The 20,533-nt window shown below is 36.2% G+C and overlaps 2 protein-coding genes across 6 annotated transcripts in view; both read left to right on the forward strand.

Moving 5' to 3' along the window:
* The window catches only part of LOC149792169 (deoxynucleoside triphosphate triphosphohydrolase SAMHD1-like), a 52,832-nt gene extending 42,314 nt beyond the window's left edge, over positions 1 to 10,518 (forward strand). For both annotated transcript variants that reach the window (XM_089969362.1, XM_089969363.1), the window contains 3 exons: positions 3,105 to 3,167; positions 6,564 to 6,641; positions 9,190 to 10,518. In XM_089969362.1, coding sequence (XP_089825488.1) covers positions 3,105 to 3,167; positions 6,564 to 6,641; positions 9,190 to 9,574 — 526 coding nt within the window. In that variant the 3' untranslated portion in view covers positions 9,575 to 10,518. The remainder of the gene's footprint in view (positions 1 to 3,104; positions 3,168 to 6,563; positions 6,642 to 9,189) is intronic.
* A 130-nt stretch (positions 10,519 to 10,648) lies between these two features.
* Positions 10,649 to 20,533, forward strand: part of LOC149792170 (uncharacterized) — a 39,884-nt gene continuing 29,999 nt past the window's right edge. The window contains exon 1 of one of the 4 annotated variants that reach the window (XM_089970675.1): positions 10,649 to 12,344. The gene's annotated coding sequence lies outside the window, so the exon portion shown is untranslated. The remainder of the gene's footprint in view (positions 12,345 to 20,533) is intronic. The other 3 variants (XM_089970677.1, XM_089970674.1, XM_089970676.1) reach the window with 3 other exon arrangements.

A 20,533-nucleotide genomic window follows, 5' to 3' on the forward strand; every position in this document is an offset into this window, starting at 1 on the left:
ATATTATCTAATTCGGAGGGAAAGAGCTATTTTAAAGACGCTTATCACCAGAAATAGAGGAAGTGACTACAGTCGTGAGAACTAAAATGTTCTGATACAATTGTCCTGGGAACACTCATAAAAAATCTGAAGTTCATTTGCTTATGACACGTTTGTTAACACATCTTTGTTGACATACATATGGGTACACGTTCTATTTGTCATAGGCTGTTCGCTAGTAGGAAGTGTGAAAGAAGCTATTGCGTACAAGGCTTCTAAACTACGTAGAAATTGACTCTTCAATAATCAATTCCTACTCATACATTTATCGTTTTGTACATGATCTATGAACAGTCTAATAAAGTAAAAGTCATACAACCTAGAGCATTATACACAGTCATAACTATCAGGTGCAAGCTATTCAATTCCACATTAATTCTAATTAATTTTACACTTTACAAATGGAATCAATACTTGTTGAAGAAATTACTAATTTCGCATAGCATTGTTGTTAATGAAATGAAAAGACAATCACAGAAAAAATCGCGGTTAAAACTTAGAACTTTTGTCTGAGAAAAATTTCACCAGGAAAAGGGTGAATAAAAAAGTCCCAATATAATTGAAACAGAACAATACTTGAATACACTGAATTATGTTATTGTTTTTAATTTGGCATCCAAATATAAAATAATAAAAAGCGTTCGACGTGAACAAACAACAATGCATTATATCATAAGAGTGTTGATGGGCGTACATTTATACAAAAATTTATGTTTACTTCTTCAGGACTACAAACAGTTGAACTAAACCTGAGAAGCCACTAAATAGAGGACCCGAAACATTACTAAGAATTCATATAATCTTTAATATCTGGTGGAATTGTTTTCTTCTTTTGTTTTCTTGCATACATTTTATTCAGATACGGCGAAAAGATATAATGAGTGTATCTATTTCCTAAATAGTGTATTCATATTATTATGCTGGCAAGGATATTTCTGACATGTATCATACAATCTGTTTCGTACACTAATTTTGATATTCTTTACATTTTCACTAGCTCTTACTCTCCCCGAATACGCGATCAATTTTCCGTGTACATTTACACCAGTAGGAAACTGGATGAGAAAGTTTTTAACGAGATTTGTAGGTTTGCTTCAGAATCATCTTTTATGACTGCTAACTTATCTTACGGAAGACGTTAATAATTTATATTTTCTTTTTATATTGGATATGAGTTTGCTTAAAGCAAACATCATGCGGAGCAATATATATATATATATATATATATATATATATATATATATATATATATATATATATATATATATATATATATATATAATTGTGTGTATATATATATATATCGTGCAGGATGGTGGTATTTTCAAGAGCAAAATATTCATGTATAAACACTAAATGACCAGTGTTTCAATTGCTTCCTTCCAAAATGTCAAATATAATGGTGTGCTCTTCAGCCTTGGACAGACACATGATTCGAAATCACACACCACTGTTTTAAATGCCGATTTCTGTTCTGCTCAGGTATGTGGTAGCGAAGGCATAATAGTTTGTTTAAGTGTTGTTTTTGCTACCCGTAACACCATCTCCGCCTCGCACTGTCTCTAAGATTGCAGAATCGGTCGAATCCTAGACCATTTTCTCTATTAGTTGTCCAACATAAATTTTTCATCAGAGGTAAAATGAATAGTATCATCCAAACTGAAGTCAGAAAGGATATTACGGATGAGGGTGGTGAGTTCAATATTTGGTTGGATGGCTATAACACTTCACTAGACAGGGATTCCGAGTGAATAACAAACTTGTCGTCCCATTGCGTCTTTGGACAGGATGGCCCCTTGTAGAACAGTCTCCAACTTTCTAACAGGATCGAAAACAATTATGTTTCCCCTATTCGATTCTTTATATCAGTAGTTTCACAAGTCAAACACAAATTGATGACCTTTTGATAGCAGAACATTGTTAATGTTAGTATGCCAAGTATACGATTTCAAGCAGAATGTGCAATGCTGACTGGAATATTATTTCATGAAGATTCATTGTTTGGCTATGACAAAAATACATTCTATATTCTAACCGTGTCTACCCGTAACGGGATAATAATAAGTGTGTCAGGCACTTTTCAACTAAATAGGATTTATTGGAAACATTCATCTCAAAACGTTAGAGTTTGGCTCATTCCTTTTGGTTCATCCCTTAAGTTAGTGCATCTGGGCAATAAGAGTAGTTACTGATATTTGCATGCAAAACACACCGGTTTCATATGCACGGAGTACTCTTATATAAGCCAGAATACATATAAGGAAAAGAAATTAAATGCGATAATGTTATGGTTGGCATAGCGGATGTTAGAAATGTAGTACCGTTATTATAATAATATTAATAATTGGTAAATGATTGGCAGATGACGTATTTCGTCGATGCGGTTCATCCTAAAAATTAAACATTAAAACAAACTATATACAGGCGGAAAACTAAAGAATGGACTTATAACGATAACGGATCTGTTTCACGAACTTATTTCATTATTATATGTTGATTAAATGTACAAGATACATTGGTATTTTTTTCAAGTGCGTAGAAAATAAAAATTGACCCCGTCAACACCCTGGGTATGGATGTAAAGATTGTCGTGATCAGAATATATGTAACATTGTATCTTTATAATTAAAACTAATTAAATGTCCTGGAAGTACATTGAAGTTAGTAAACATTGCTGGTGGTTATAAACAGCAAGACATGCTCAATGAACAGTGGAATACTTGCATCATGCTAAAATGATAAGTTGTCTTTAGTTAAACTTAACTCCATTTTCATTAAGATGTTCATTGTAACTTCTTAAAACCTTAAATATGCATCCATTTTAGGTTTACTAATCAAAGTAACCAACTAGAAACGCTTAATTAGATAATTTTAATAATATTTTAAAGACAATATGCCTCGTAACATTAGACCAAACGTGACCATAGAACCTTTTCTTTTTTTACATACACATATTATTGGAGTGATGTTATCGATCTTTTTGTGTGTTTTAAGGGAGTGGATGAGAACAGAAGCAATAAATAAATAACTAGATTGTGAACTTAGCTTTTTAAATCTTGTTTCAGGATTCGAGATGTATTTCATCTTGTTGGAGAAGCAAATAAACGTTTAGAGGATTCTGACGAAAGGTAATTACTTACTCTATTATGATCCCAGCAGAAAGCATGCAACCGTTCTCTCGTACATGTGCCACTGAATGCGCTTTGCTGTAACAATTCATGATAAGTATCGTGATCAGCGTATTACTGCATATTGTATTCAACTTTGGGAAATATTGGCGAAATTTGCCAATGAATCTAAATATTTTAATACATAATAAATAATTGTATTAATGGCTAAATGTTCTTGTATTACGTTTAGGAACAAATATAGTAATGACTAACGTTGTAAAACCTTAATGTTTTTATGTTAGTGCCATTATCAGGAATAAAGTTTTGGATTTTTGGATGTGTTCTCATGGATCTAAATGTATGCATTGCTACATTTCAGATCTAATAGCAGAGCAGTGATCCATATATATATATATATATATATATATATATATATATATATATATATATATATATATATATATATGTATATATATATATACATATATTGCATCTTTACGGAATTCTAAGTTCCCCGTCCAAAGTTTATATTCATTCCTGCAATTAGTATCTGATTTCCAGAACTGGGAAGAACATGATATTGGTGTGATCCATTAGTCATGGTCAACGTATGGAAGATCGTCTTTTTTCGCATTAGACGATATACAAGATACACTTGTCCAACATAGCTTAATGCATTTATGTCACGAGGTGTGTTGCAGATGTGGACACCATAATAAGTCTTGGGACAATCACCCGGAATGCTTAGTGTGCACAAGGAGTGTACCCACGAATGTTGGTCAAATGTTTTTATATTAGTCTGACCAGGCCTTACACCTATCTGAAAGTCACAACGAATGCAGACGTAGGACGAAGGTTCACTTTCCTTTCATCTACAATGGACATCAATTTTCGTTCATATCGGACAGTGTGTCTCTTCCCTTGTTAAGGCATGAAACGTAATGTAACATCAGTGGTTCGGGGATCACCTAAGCGTCAGGGACACATGCAATTCAATATGACCTCGTCTTTGCCGATGAAGATTCAATCATTGGTCTTCCATTGGGAGTCTAATCGGCGTCGCGCCTTCCGCTAGGACACATGGAACGCCTTTTGAAGTTTGGCAACCCAAAGATTGATATAAACGAATCTTGCCGTCTTGGATGGGATAAGTCATCGTTCACTTTCGGATAAACCTCACGTGGACTTTTCCGATTTACCAAAACAGAATGGTCTTTGTATCTGACCTTTGACACGTTACCGAGAATTGGACAATGGTCTATGAGAGGCGGTCACCGGTGATCCAGGGAATAATGAGGTTCCAGTCACCGATGCTCCATTATAATTTTGGGGCCTGAAAATGTGTCTATATTCCTCGTTACTTTGTTGCCGTTTAACCACCTTGGAGATAGGGAATCGGGGTCATAATCGCCAGATTGCAGAAGTAGATCAGATTGGCAATGCATTTACCCATGTCTATTTATTAATCCTACTGTATATGGGGACACCCAATGACAAAAGTTAATTTTCCTTTCACCTCGCCTTATGGTGCCACGGATGCCCATCCCTGGTTTCATTATAGCGCAAACAAACTGACTGTAAATAGTAACGTCTCCACCTGCAACAAAGGGGTCCACCACTTAACTCCTATGTTATCTAGAAGTGATATTCAGTCCCATATGGTTAGGATGTCCAATCGTACCTACATGAGCGCTTTTGTGTTTAGGGTAATCCCTTTTTGACAATTTTATTGCCTAAGAAAGATGATTGATGAAATAGTCATGACTAAACTAAAGAGCATAGTTAGGACGATGACGTCATTTCCATCACAGTTGACTCAATCGAGTACTCTGACGAACCGTTGGCAACACACTCTCCCCTCCATTATGGTCTCCAGCTATTTCACACCTGTCGGGCGACTTGTTGTGTGAGGAAGTTTCGATGTTCACAGCGCAATCAATCTCTTTTCAGATGTTTATTTTGTCTCTTAAAGTAGGAATCATGAGAGATCGTTGGTGGCCATATCAGTAGTGGCTCTATAACCAACTCAACCTGTTGATAGACGACCCCAGGGGATTAACACAGAGATGTCGGCGTCTTTCCTAGATAACAGTTCACCGATTATCCACCGAAATACTTGACTCCTCTCATGCCAGCAATCGGCCTGCAATCAGCCATCACTAGTTTCTGCGCATTATTGCAGTCTCTACTGTCCAGGCCAGGAGGTAATGTACCCGCATGGTGGGGAATCTAATTCTTAAATGAAAGTTTCCATTTATTGTACGCACTGTCACAACCCCTTATGATCCCTCTATCAGCGTCTATCCAGAATGTCATATTTAAGAATTCTTCATGATGTCCTTAGCGTGAACGAAGAGGAGGATCGAGCTCACGCCTTGTCAGTGGAAACGGGTTTTCGATCTGATGAACGAGATATATTAATTTGGCAATTTAAGGTCGTACTGCTAAAGTAAAACGGAAGGTTCAGAAACGTTTCGTCCGATCTCTTAAGGTTTCCATTGATATTTCGGCAGTACAATCTCACTGAGAGCAACCATTTGTCATAATTTATAAAGCCCTTGGAGTTATCGCTACATTTTGTGCCTATTGAATCACTCCTCTTTGCTTGATGTTGTGAGAGTTGCCTTCTCACAATTCATTCTCCTCCTATTGCTTTCCATCTTTGGCGCGTCGAAACTAATGCATGCATTTGTTTGTTCCTTTAGTGATATCACAACATGCAACATCCTCCCTTTAACCAGCTTGCATTAGTGAACGTTACTGACATAAGGATAAGAGCAATATATTTCCCAGATTTTCGGAGGCTATTAGCCTCTCTCACCAATGGTGAATTCAGCAATCCAGTAATAACAGTTGATATATTTCTGTTTTTCAAATATATTCCTTTTTTCCTTTCTTGCTTTTGTATTTTTGCTCAGACGAAGGTATTAAACTAATTTTAGTTATATACCATTTACCTGCTACTTGTACAAACAGTTCAACCTCACCCACACTCCACTCTGACACCCTGTACTTTCGGCCCAGGTCTAAATAAAATGATATTCCACATGTTGACTATGGCTAGGACATAGACTGTGAAACTCTTCTTTTCAATGTTGGTTTTCCATCACTAATTAGAGGAATGAATAATTTATATTTGATAGGGACTATGAGCCCTGAAAATTAGATCAATACAATATTAGCAGGTAATTATTATGTTATTAAAATCAGCTTTAGCCCATTTACACTATACAATTGTCGAAGGAACATCTGATTCTTTAATTACTGAATTATCAAGACAATTCTTGTTCCAAACTATATCTAGACACACACGAACTATAAATTAGCAAACAATACATTCACAAAAACATATAGATGTCCAAGGATCATGGCCAAGATTAATTTGTACTTTTATATAATGTTATTTATTTTAAGGTTGAAAATCGACCTCTTCCCAGTAAAACACATAACCGATGAGGAAGAGAAAAAAACGAATATGAGATTGGGTGTCAAGTAAGTCAAGAATCAAGATAAGAGGTTAGATAGACACACGTACACAACATACACTCATATATATATATATATATATATATATATATATATATATATATATATATATATATATATATATATACAGACAGAGACAGACAGACAGACAGACATATACAAACAGACAGGCAGACAGAGGAGAGGGAGTTTAGACATAAATATAGGTATGTGAACAAAATTTGCCTGATTCTGTTATGACGCCTGCATGAAAAGGCGATGTTTAACAGATTGCAAAAGAGGAACATGTAATTTATTCCATTTACGTAGTAGTGTCTTCCAGTTTCAATATTTAGTAAATGTCAAATACAGTTCTGATGAAACTTAATATGCTACATATAGTATCTATTATGTGCATATTCATGGTAAATCCGAAAGCAAAGTGAAATGAGTATTTTATTTAAACCAAGACGTAGAAGTTATATTAATCATTAATCTCATTGTTTATTTGCGTTTAGCCGCTGTGCATGCAACCTTTCTGAGCCTTTTGTATGAATATATACAAGGTCCATGTAAATGCGTTCACGAGGCTGGGTCATAAACTGCGAATCTTCTCTACTTCTAAATTATCCATGGTGCTAATAATATGATAGACCAATGGGGGTAGTGAGAGTACTGATATATTTTTAACGTTTAAGATAAATTTATATTATTAATCCCATTCATAGAGATTCACGCCAAAATTCAAAAACCCTACGTGGTCTCCTTGACATACGTTGACATGCTCTTTTCTCACTAAACGTTGCTATATGTTCCCTTCGAGATAGTTTGGATCATTTGCAGTGAAAATATGGAATCCACTGTCACAATTACAATAGAAACTCCAGGACGTTTGCACACGATGATTTACACAACACACATCGATATACTTTATTGGGATTCGCTGGAAGTCGTCGGTTTGCTACAACAAGCATGCCGCATGTACCTCTCCTCAAAACAGTATTGTCTTCGACATTGAGTCGAATTTCATGATCTGCTTTGATACATTGATCGTAGATTTGTCCCATATTTTACCATTCATTAACATTCACTAACCAAATTATGGCATCACTGGTAAATTGTGAATAACCATTTTCAGTTGTAAATCCTCTGAAAAAGATGTTTCGGTCTGGATGAGGATAACGCGTGTGAAATCCATGACAGTAAAACTAATCTTGAAATGTGTTCACTGTGGGTTTTTTCTAAGCCTCCACTGAATAGATCCTATCATTGTTTCTCCGCCATTAGCTTTTTTAATAACTAATGTTACCAATGCAACGTATGGCTGGCATAACATTCACCAACAGATTGTTCTAGCTAAGGTGATATGAGGACTAGTTTGTTCTCGGACATGAAGTTCTTTCAATATAGTAATTCTAACATCGTGGCAATGGTAAAAGGTTCCTTCAATGGATCGATAACTCCGTACTCGAGAATCAACTCTCAGACTTGTCCACAGCAAATTAGTAACATGTTCACATTATACCGACACTAATTTCACCTTTCTTCTTAAAAATCAAAATGGTCTGAAGACTTGCCTTGTTAAGAGCCATATACTGATTGTAATGTTTGGATAACACAAGGTCGTTTTATTGGTCCTTATTCAAATTCGGCAGCAGAATATATTGAGTTTTTGGCTAAACAATATGTGTAAAACATTATAGCCCCTCACGTTATTCCTAACACCTTGGATATTTTATTGAAGGACGCAGTTAAAAGATGAACGGACTATTTTAATTTGGCTGTGTCCCACTTCCACAGAAATGATGTTGGCTCTGTTCGTGGTGAGGTATTGACGATCGGTTCCTTGTTTTGAATAATATTTCGAAAGAATGTCTTCTAGGTACCCCGATAAACTGAGACCAGTACTGTATCGTATTGCTGACATAAATCGTGTATATACACCTCGTAATAGTTCCATTGAAAATCTCACTCGACGACTTCGTCACAAATACAACATAACTTTGCATCTGGAAAAAAGTTTGATTATTTTTTGTCGTATGAACATAATGTACACAGGATGGACACAATGCCTCAAATACGCGAGCACTTTTCTATTTTTGGTGTTGTTTAATACAATGTCGTTCGTAACACTCTGGACTCACTAACATTCGACTTCAGTCGAGCATCAGTTCGTGTATTTTCATTCAGTATGTTGACGAGAAATGTAGCGGCTGCTCAGCATCCAGCGTTCATATTAGCAACTGCCAAGGCTGCATGTGTTTCAGTAAATCCACTGAAAGGAGCTTAAGAAAAACTCTTACACAATTGTTTGAAAGTTTTGTATGCCTATGAATATGTTTATGTGTATGTATGTGAATATTCCTAGCTATTTTAGAGTGATATTATGTTCCATACGTTCTGTTCGTTATATATATATATATATATATATATATATATATATATATATATATAGAGAGAGAGAGAGAGAGAGAGAGAGAGAGAGAGAGAGAGAGAGAGAGACTATCGGCATGGATAAAGATGTTTGAATAATTAATTGAAACGTGGAAACGTTCAGTTCATGTTCTTAATGCAGCACTGGTCCGAACACTGACAACAAATTCCTGATGATAGACGACTATCTAAAGCTTAGAGACGATGTCCTTCTAAAGATACAAGACAGTAAAGTCGACGGATACCAAGAAGCACGGAAGCTAATACAAAGACTTCAAAAAAGAAAGTTGTACAAATTGTTCAAAGAATTGAAGGCATGCTCTATCTCCCTCCCCCTCTCTCTCTCTCTCTCTCTCTCTCTCTCTCTCTCTCTCTATATATATATATATATATATATATATATATATATATATATATATATATATATATGCCTCTGTCTGATTCTTTCCTCTTTCTGTCTCACTCTTGTCTTATCTCTCTCTCCCTCTCTCTCTCTCTCTGTATTGTCTGATGCAATGTTTCATTAATGCACACATGTGCAGTTTTTGTATACAAATAATGTTGTAATAATCTCCTTTCTTAAGTAAATATCATACGTTTTTGTCTTCTCCTAGTTGCAATATCTGAACGATACAACGAGTAGTCGGAGATCATAATTTATTAATTGCAATATCTTCAAATTCCAGGCGTCGTACCTTGGTTTTAATGAACTAAATGAAGACTGGAATTGATTTCAATCAAGTTCGAGAAATATCCACAAATTTCCACCCATTTTTAAATGACATCTCAAGACGAGATATATATCCTATCTGCCTTTGATATTTCAAGGCATGTGTTGTCCGCTAATAGACATTCCAAGAGATACATTGACCTTTACAATGTTAGCCTCTCTTGCGACACCCAAACCTCATTGTCACTATCATGGTAACTAAAATATATTTTCAGCTTTCTACAAGATTCTTTTACAATTATTAAACTGGCATATTCAAACATAAATCTAGTACGATGGTTGACCAATCTATCAAGAGCTATTGGCTCTACTTTAACTCGGAATATTTAGCACAAATTTCCTCCTTATATTACTAAGACAGGTTGTTTAGTCACAGCTGTCGTATAATATAATGCGGTTATGTGCAAACGTTTAGAAATATAAAAATGTCAAATAATGTATATTTTTTGAAAAGTATCAGTTATATTCATTTTTTGAAAATATATTGTGACAGAAATTATAATGTATGTAGAAGTTGTATTATATTCCTAAAATCCCACTTGCAAGTTAATTAGTGGCTTTATCTGGCATTATGGAATTATGCTTGAATTACAGATCTATCACAGACATTTATCTTTATTGCAATTTGAGCAGACCTTAATGCTATGACATGCGTTATACTTCATCTGCTGTTTCCTAACTGTATATCGATGTTTTCAAATGATACAATTTTAATTAAAAAGAACTTACACGCACACACACACACACACACACACACACACATATATATATATCTATATATCTATATATATATATATATATATATATATATATATATATATATATATATATATATATATATATAACATAACTCTTTAAACTAAAACGGATTCACAAATTAGAATTATAAAACTAATTCAATAACAATGGATCATATTTACTGAACCCTTGCTGGTCCGCGTATTGAAATAAAATGATACTTATTGCAGGCTAAGATGCCAAGCAACACTTGAAGCAGAAAGTATAACACATACATTTTAATTTGACATAAACACACGTAATACTTTTTTCTATTAAATTTTTGTCGCTATATTTTATTGGCATTTTGCTCTGCAGACCAAGCCATACGGTATCAAATAAAATCAGTTTCTGGACATGAGTGAATTTGTCAAGTGACGGAGAGACGTCGGTGCTCAAAATATATTCGGGCATATAAACTGTCATCTTGAACCGCACATATAATTTATTTTAATAAAGTTTGCCGGTAGGATTTGACAGTATATGCAGAGCCTCAACATTTTTATGTTAGAAGGAGCAGAGGAATAGAGGCTATACGAATGTTATGTATCGAGTATTTAGTTCTGGAGCAAAATTTCATAATGTATTTATCATTGCTTAATTAATATTCACTAAGATAAAATATCCCAAAGACTGCTGTCATAGAACGTAAAGTAAAAGTGGCCATTTAGAATTATCAAATATTGTCTCTGTAAACGTACAATGAAGAGGATCGCAAGTCAAACCTTCTCCACTAGTAACATCGAACATAATTATCATTTATATCGAAACGTAATGGTACAAATTCATCAACATTCCTTCGGAACTTCATCTTTAGATGTTAATAGTGTTTTAGAAAATGGATTATACAATTCGAAATAGCATTGTAGTTATTGAATCATAAAGCAAAATCTACTGCCAAGGAAAACAACAACATATTTTTAACAATTACATCACAATAATACGTTTGATTATTTATTCAAGTTTGTATTGGAAATTAATACCGTGTTGACATTTTCTAGAGTACGCCGCAAGTGACCAAAACAGACAGGTTCCTCTCTGCTACATGCATCACATATATTAATAATATTGCAAGAGAAACTGAAGGTAACATCCAAAGCGCCCGAATCCACTAATATGAAACAACGATATTTTGACAACTTAAAGATGGTCTAGTCCACTTTAAATGATAAGAGTTGAAAATTATGAGAAATATTATATACGATCCATACAGTTAACAGAGATTGAACAAAATCAATGTACATGTCATTGAGTGTTATGAAAAAGTGTTATTTAGCACACGTTATCCATGCTGGACTCCACTTTCTTATGACAAAAATAATAATAATAAGTGCATATGTACTATCCCACATATGTATGATGTCGCATTGCTCTCCAACATCAGAAAAGATAATTTCTATGAAATACGTGCTTGCACTGCAGATCTGTTTTTACAGAACTTTTTAATTAGTCACGAACATAAAATCTTATATTGCAGTTTCTACTGCTACCCACTGTCATTGTATACTTTGAAAAGGTTTAATCTTTACATCACAATGGTGCGATAGAGTCAATGCCAAGCGAATCACGCTATTGCTGTACCACTCCAGATTTAGCTATCACGCAGACATATTTTTATCTTCACTCAAGAGAAGACTTTCCAGTCTATATTTAGCTCACACAAATAGTTACGTCTGTCTTGGAAATGTATACGCCATAATATTTAACATGTACACTATGTCACTTAGGTGAAAATATTTTAGGTTCTCTGTCATGTCGATGCTAAGCAAACTGAAGAAAAGGTGCGCAAGGTATGAAATGATATCTATCCATCTATTTATCTATCTATTTATATATCAATCTATCTATCTATATATCTGTCTATCTACCTATCTATCTATCTATCTATTTATCTTGATGACCGTATGTCCGCCTTGATTTATATATGTATGTAAGTTTTACACATCAATCAGAATTTTAAATTCAGAGGTAGTTTTTCGTTAACAATGATAAAATGGCTCGTCGATTTTTACAGTGGTGTTTGATTTATTATATATTTCTTGGCAATGTATGCCTGCACTCCGTTCGTAAGAGGTGAACTCTAATGTCGTGATAGATAGAACCAATGAAGGATACACAACATCGTGATAAACAGAACCAATGAAGGGTGTAAAAGATGATTTCATTAAAAGGAAAACAATATGTCCTCCTCTTTGTCCAACACTGTAGCTCTCCAAACATTCCTTGTAACGACAACATGGGAATCTTTGCAATATCCATTTTTTCTCCAAATTATGTTTACAATTGTGAAGCAAGATAACCTCTGTATTGCTAACATGCTTTTTACTCCCCTATAAAAACATAACATATACTGAAGTTCTGTTTCACAGTCCTCTGTGGGTGGGTGAATTTTCTAAAGAGAAACGTTTTCCAACACTCACCTTCATTTAAATCCGACAGTTTTGGTAGCAGATGTATTCATATGACATTGGTATCTTCCTCAGTATAGCTGCGAATATTCGGCAAAGAAATAATGCACATTAAGCGAATGACCTTGTTATAAAAGGAAAACATGTATCATTTAATTCTTTTTCGGTAGAATTTTTCTGCAAGGATCTAATGATTTTTACCTCCTCGTCAAACCTTTATAGTGTATTATATCACAAACTGTTACGTCTATATAAGCCAGCAGCAGAGAGGGCGTATCCCACAAACTATTTCGCTTAACAGAGCCTTCTATCGAGAACATTTTAGACAGAGCGGTTCTTTTCACAAAATAAACCCTCCAGTCAGTAAACATGACAAAATAGGCTTTCTCTGCTGACTTGAAGGGTTATCTCATGAAAATATCTACCTATACAACTATTTCTGCTAATACAAGGGTCTATCTTGCGAAAACACTCGGTGTTGTTCAGCCCTCTCTGCTGCTCTGAATTAAAAATTGTCAGTGATTTTGTCGTCGTAATAGTGAGTTTTGTAAAGATAATTGTCGCCGTTGTCGTCGCCCTCTCTGCTGCTCTCTAGTTAAAAATTGTATCTAACCCAACTCTATACCGTGTTCGAGGATCATGTAAATTTATCGTTACAAATCCATGTGGTTTTGCCTGAGCACGACTAAATAAATGTTTAAATTTATTTATCTCCATATCGCCACTGCACCAGGTTTGATGTATGTTTCCTTACGTGTGTGTGTCAACGCCGTTGAACAGCGCAAGGATGTTACAGTTGTCCCTGATCACTTTCGGGATTTGTATATATCGTTGAGTTACATTAATCACATCAGTGTTTTTTTGTCTGCCGCGTGAGAATATCCTGGCAGGATTTGATTGCTTATCCAACATTACATCATCGTACACGACTAAATTGTTAATTCTCCCGTCAATATCATCAATAATCGGTGCTTCATCGATGTCAGTGATAAATTCGACAACATCATCAACGTCGTTTAGCGACTTTACACTTTCATTAAAATCTTTTAACACGCTGTAGCATAACTGATCGTCCACTGATGGAGCTATCAAATTCAATTTATCCCACTTCATCCATTTCATTATTAAATTAAGTAACAACTGTGTTTTGCCACTCCCAGATGGGCCTATAATTATCATTCGAATTGAATTTGGTAGCACTGAGTTATGTTTTATTGGCTCTCGTCGTTTTGTAGCGGAAAAGTCAGTGATCTCCATTAGATATATTATAAAAAGAATATGGATTTATATTGTGTGAAATGTAGAACACGTACCCCAACTGCGAACATAACAACCACTACAACAAAAAATAATCGACAAGCGCTTACAGGCAAGTGTGAACGATGCGGCACAAGCAAGTTTAGATTTATTCCGACAGGTGAAAAAAAAGGAGGTGATATCGCAGCTAAGTTAGGAAAATTACCCGGAACTCCGTGGGCTAAATACCCAGGAGAAAAACATCTTCCGGGATACAATTACTGGGGTCCTGGAACCGACCTGATATCAGACTTGATGCCTTAGATCAGCCTAATCCAGGTGAGTATCCGATAAACGCTATTGATAAGGCGTGTCATGCGCATGATGTAGCTTACCGAAGTAAGGATTTGCAACAGCACCATCTCGCGGATGTGAAATTAATTCACGCGTTAAATGCCATCACTGATAAATCTTTCAAAGAAAAGTTAGCTAGCTGGTTAATAAAATCCGCAATGAAATCTAAACTTGTATTAGGTACTGGTAATTAATTATAATGGAATCGATTTATTATTCCCCAAGAGGATACTGGAGAGGTAGCGCAGCAGTTAGTAAACTCCCTGAAGCAGCAAAAGTTACGCGAGTTACTGCTAAAAATTGGTTATCCAAACAGGCAATATGGAAAATTTATCTACCACCGCCTAAACAAATTCATTTTGCACATTTCAATGTCAGTGTGCCAAATGAAGTTCACCAGGCTGATATATTATTTCTGCCACATGATACCATTAAAATCCGAAGACGTCAAAACACATACAAGTACGCGTTAACTGTAGTTGATGTTCCAAGTAGATACAAAGATGCGGAACCGTTAACGACCAAAACATCATCTGAAGTAGCCAGTGCTTTTGAACGAATTTATCAACGAGGACCTGGACCACAAGGTGGTCTGCGATGGCCACAGCTGCTACAAGTTGATCCTGGCAAAGAATTTCAAGGTGCAATATCGTCGTTGATGAAGCAACATAACGTTACCATCAGACGAGGGCATACTGAAATTCATTGTGATCAGGCAATTGTTGAGCGATTTAATCGAACACTTGCTGAGCGGTTATTTGGATATCAATACTCGAAGGAATTCATTCAGGATAAAAGATCACGTGAATGGGTCGCAAGATTACCAGGCGTGATAGCTGCATTAAATAATGAAATAACTAGAACAACCAACATGAAACCTGCCATCGCGATCACAAAAAGCATATACCCGTACAACGACGTGATTTTTCAGTACAACCAATACTGGGTGATGTCACTGTAATATATTTATATGAACCAGGTGAACTTGAAGGTGGTAAAGCGAGAGCGACTAATCCTATCTGGAGCATCACGACACACAAGATATCTAACATAACTAGATCTACTGGTAGGCCAGCAATCTACAGGCTGGATTCAACTGCCCCTCAACGTGGTTTCACACGTGAACAATTACAAGTAATTCCCGAAGACATACAATTACCCCCCAGATCACTTAACTAGCTAGCACCACGACTTCGATTACACTCAAGACAGGTCAGCATCACATTATCCCGTGTATGACCGCGACTGTTATCTTTTCTATCTACGGTAAATTGTCTTGGATTATTACTCGAATACTGCCACAGCATTATGCAATTACAACTCGCACAGTGATTATTCTGTTGTTGTTTCAGCGCAATGACGAAGTCATTGTCGAGGTCGAAATCGCAATTATTGTTTTTGTCACTCTGTTTGTAACTGGCTAGTTTTCTTTTTATTATGTCGCTGTTGTTTTCATTGTCCGCGTTTGACTGTTCCAAGACAATTCTTCGCAGTTGAGGTATTCTTCTAACTCTGGACACAGCTAAGTAAACTAAGTTTGACCATTCGATTCGATCATCAACGATCCAGACAGTTGTATCACTGATAGTTAGTCCCTGAGATGAATTAATTGTCATTGCGTATCCTAGCGTCCACAGGGATTTGTTCATTTTTATTGCGTCTTTGACAGCATCAATGTCAACTAGCACAATATCATTCAATACTAAATTCTGTTTCTCTGTTTTCCCAGGAATATCAACATCTATATTCTGTAACCGCGTATCAGCTGGTCTATAACATAACGGCACTGGCAACATTGGAAAGTTCTCCCGTTGTAATTGAAATAACTGCTGTTGAAGTGTGTCTGTAACTATCTTTCTACTTGCCACTATCAAATCGTTTGATTTCCATGTTTTCCAAAAGTCGCTCATTGAAGTTTCAGGAATCATCTCGCGCATGATTTCACATTGAATTTTATTCGGTTGTAATCTGATTAACGTTTTAAATTCCTTCAACGTTGCATCAAGTGCTCTATGATCATCAGACACTTCTTCATAATAATCAACAAAATCTTTTAACAAATCATGTGGAGATGGACCAACAAATGGAGGTGGCTGACCGTGATCGCTGCACATTATCACTGCAGTATTCGCTGTTAGCAGCCAATCCAGGAACAATTTTTAATGTATCTAACGGTACTGCACATATCTTATCCCAAATTATTTTCCCGGGAATATATTTTGTTCCCATTCGATCTGGAGTACATACACCACCGCTGTATTTGAAAAAGCCTTGATAAGTGCAATAATTGACTCCTCGTTGTTTCATCTCCCTGGCGAGTCTGTGTGTAGGTGTTAGCACAATCATCTCCGAATTTCGAAATAATTCAATCGCTCTAGTTGTCTTACCAGACCCGGGTCCGTTTAAATAAACGGTTTTGTGTCTAGTGATTGGATCATACACAGATGGTGCAGAAGACATTTCTGATAATTCTGATTTACAATAATCATTCTTAATCGTAACATCAGCGGACTCACAATATCCATGTAACATTTCCTTTTTTATTCTCCACGAACTCCAAGATTCATCAGTGCTTGTAAAACGAGCTAGTGATTCTGAATATCTGCTACTGATATAAAATGAATCCGTTGCAACTCTAACTGCGGTGTCAGGAAATCGATTTATCATTGATAACAAATTTATAGAAACATAAGCCAGCATCGAAGATCTTAAATGTGTGTATTGAGGCGATTCTCCGTCGATATAACTTACAATTGTGCCCAACCTTTCCCCGTCGGACAAGCGCGCGTCCTCCCGATTACAAAATATATTTTTCGCAGTGGCATCAGCAATTATAAAATCCAATTCAGCATCATCGATAATCAGCCGCGAGTGATGTAGTTTATGATCATATGCACCACCTTGAGTAAATTTACCGATTATTCTTCGTCCGAGATCTTTTGCTGTTTTTTCACTATTGCTGAGTTTGATCTCGAGAACTTTAGGAGCTTCTTTAATAATGACATCCATGGGAGTATTTGGACTCTCTCGTGCATACTCGCCAATGACATCATCGAGACTGATACGCTCCGGTGTTGGCAACCAAACTAAAGTCTGCGGTCGATATGATATGATTGCTTCACTGACCGTCAACAATACTAGTATTCGGCTGTCAAGCATATATCGCAAAAACACTATTGGCGCCCAACGCTTTTCACTAAAGTGTCTGCCAAACCAAACATAACAGCACGGATGAAGTTTTTCGGCAAATTCAAACGAATTCAAACGAGCAAATCCAATCAGGGGAAAATCGGGTAAAGGACCCTTTATAGCAACTCGTGTCATCGAGTTCGTGGGATGTCCAAATCGCTTAAAATATTCGCGGCACTCGCCCATCCCGAGAAAGCTTCCCGGATAACACGCAGTCATATCCACGGAAATCATCTCGCGGTAGTCATACCAGGTATTCCACAGCCCGCCGTGTCCATACTCGACTCAACTTAATTGTATATGCGAGAGAAATTCACTTCGGGTTGGTTTCCACGAATTTCTTTCTCTTGCAGCGTGGGCGACAACACTCGGAACTGTAAAACAATTAGTTAATAACTGCTCGGTGTTTTCTTCGATTTTCGCATATTTCTCTGAGAGTTTTTTTCATTTGTTGTTGCAGGGATTCCGTCCGGTATAATTCGCCGTTAGGATTTACAAATTTGATCAGATTCGCCATCTTCGGAACTTTTAAACAACCGCATCGACACAGGGTCGTTTTTGCTTATCTGTTTAATAAAATCAAATATATTTCCGCGATAATATTTTACAACACGATTCCGCGGAAATATCGTAACTAACTGCGTTAGTCCAACCGTGAGCGTTATGATCAATGATATTTATTGGAGCTCCGTATCGATTATATTTCGATTTGTATAACACTTCCTCTGTTATCGTTGTTACGGTAATGGGAAATCTTGATGCTTTTTCTAGCTCTGCAACATCGTTTATTGATGCTTCTGTGTGTTTGACCCGCTCAGCCCACGCTGTTATCTTGGACTGTCTTGCGCACTCAGACCTTTTCCCCGTATCGCATTTTTAAAATGTTCCATTACTCGCTCGGCTACAGAATTCAGCCCCAACGACGAAGTCGTCAATGACGAAGTTGTCAATGACGAAGTAGTCCTCATCGGGGTGAGTTTATCAATTTTTGGGTTTTTTTTATCGGATTGATTCCATAAATGACCGCGGTCACAGGATATGCTCGAGCGTAATATGCTTTATCAATCCCGGTCAGCGCTCCTGGTTTGGAATCTTTACTTAACAGAACAGTCTTTCCGCTAGCAAGGACAGGGTCGAGTTTGTCACGGATAATCCACGTATCGGAATCTGCTTGCACAATAAATTTTATTCTGAAAAAATATTTCCGATTATCAAGATAATCTATAATTGTTTTCGCCCGTGCATCATTCATTGTAGCATCCTTGACAGAGTCAACATTGACAGAGCCGTCGCGGATAATTTTAAATGACGACATACGTGAGATGCACCGTCGTCGCCGAATTCTTTTTTGGCATTCCTGATAATATCAAACAGATCAGTCAGGTCTCGTCGCCGCGAGTCAGGGGTTAGTCTGTCAAGATCGAATCTCCTGGTGCCAATGGTAGATAATCTTTCAAATTCCTCCATATTATATTTAAGACAAATATTTAAATGAATGAATAAATGCAAGTGGCTTGGTACAAAATCATCAACTCATTTTAATAAATCCTGCAGAGGTGAATTCTGCGGGACACATTCCCAAAGCGTCCGAAGAGGAAGTTTAGGGCCAATACCTTGTCTGCGATGTGGTGTTGGGGTCAGAAGTAAAACACAGTTATGTGCAAGGAAAACGATACCGTGAACTCAAGCGATATTACAATAAAAAAATAACGACGTTGCGTTGAAATCCGAGCGTGATTATTTAAATAAGTTTTCAGACAAATTATAAATTAGACAAATATATTATTATATAAATGAGCCAAGAAATTGTCCCACATCCAACCATTACAAATTATGAAGCGGATCGCGAGGGAATAGTCAGAAATTGCAGGTTGAAAAAACCAGCTGGCGCTGTTAGCAATTCTGGTTATCTTAGATTTACTGCTGGGAAGAAAATATAATATTATAATCACAGGTTCGTGTTCGAGTCTTTCTTTGGAAAGATCAAAGATAATCTTGTAATTGATCACCTTGATGGACAAAAACTTAATAACTCTCTTCAAAATTTACAGGCCATCACACAGAGCGAAAATTCTGCATGAGGAGGTACTGGTCAATTTGTAAAAATTCCAAGAGCTGTCAGATCTTTCAATATAAGTACCCGTGAAGAGAAAATATTTCAGTCGATGACCGCGGCTGGCAAGTATTTCCGTATTAACTCACATTTGGTTCAACGTGTTGCAGAAAATAAAATAAAATCGTCTTTTTCATATAAGTTTAATAAATGGATTATATTTTCTTATGTAGATAACTCTACAGCGACTGTGTAAAAGTCAATGATACAATTATCTCCCCTTTATCAATGTGCAATACTCCTTGTGATATCATTACAAGTAAATTTATCCAGCGCGACTTAGCAGTATATTTGTTTTTACAGCTGGTCTATAACACTTCCGCGTTTACAGGTATTTTTCAAATTCGGCTTAGAATTTAAATTCAGCTTAGAATTTAAAGTAACGACTACAGGTGGGTAAACGGTTCTCCGTATACAGGTAACACGATCTCCAATTACTTCCCCTTTGATGAAATCAAAGTGACTTCGTCAAAGTGACTTCGCCAAGATGACTTTGTCAACGCCCTCGGATGTATAATATCTTTTTCACAGGTAAAATATTTATTTTATTACACTTGTTCGGGGCTATGGTTCATCTGTATTTTCCACACGATCAAATTTAAGAAAAAAACAAATAAAACATTTGAAACAAGTCACGCCCATCGAGTGAGCTATTTTTGAATTTCCAAGTATCAGTCGG

Source organism: Sinohyriopsis cumingii, chromosome 9 (genome assembly GCF_028554795.1).
Source record: "Sinohyriopsis cumingii isolate HCF-2022 chromosome 9, ASM2855479v2, whole genome shotgun sequence".
Taxonomy (NCBI): domain Eukaryota; kingdom Metazoa; phylum Mollusca; class Bivalvia; order Unionida; family Unionidae; genus Sinohyriopsis; species Sinohyriopsis cumingii.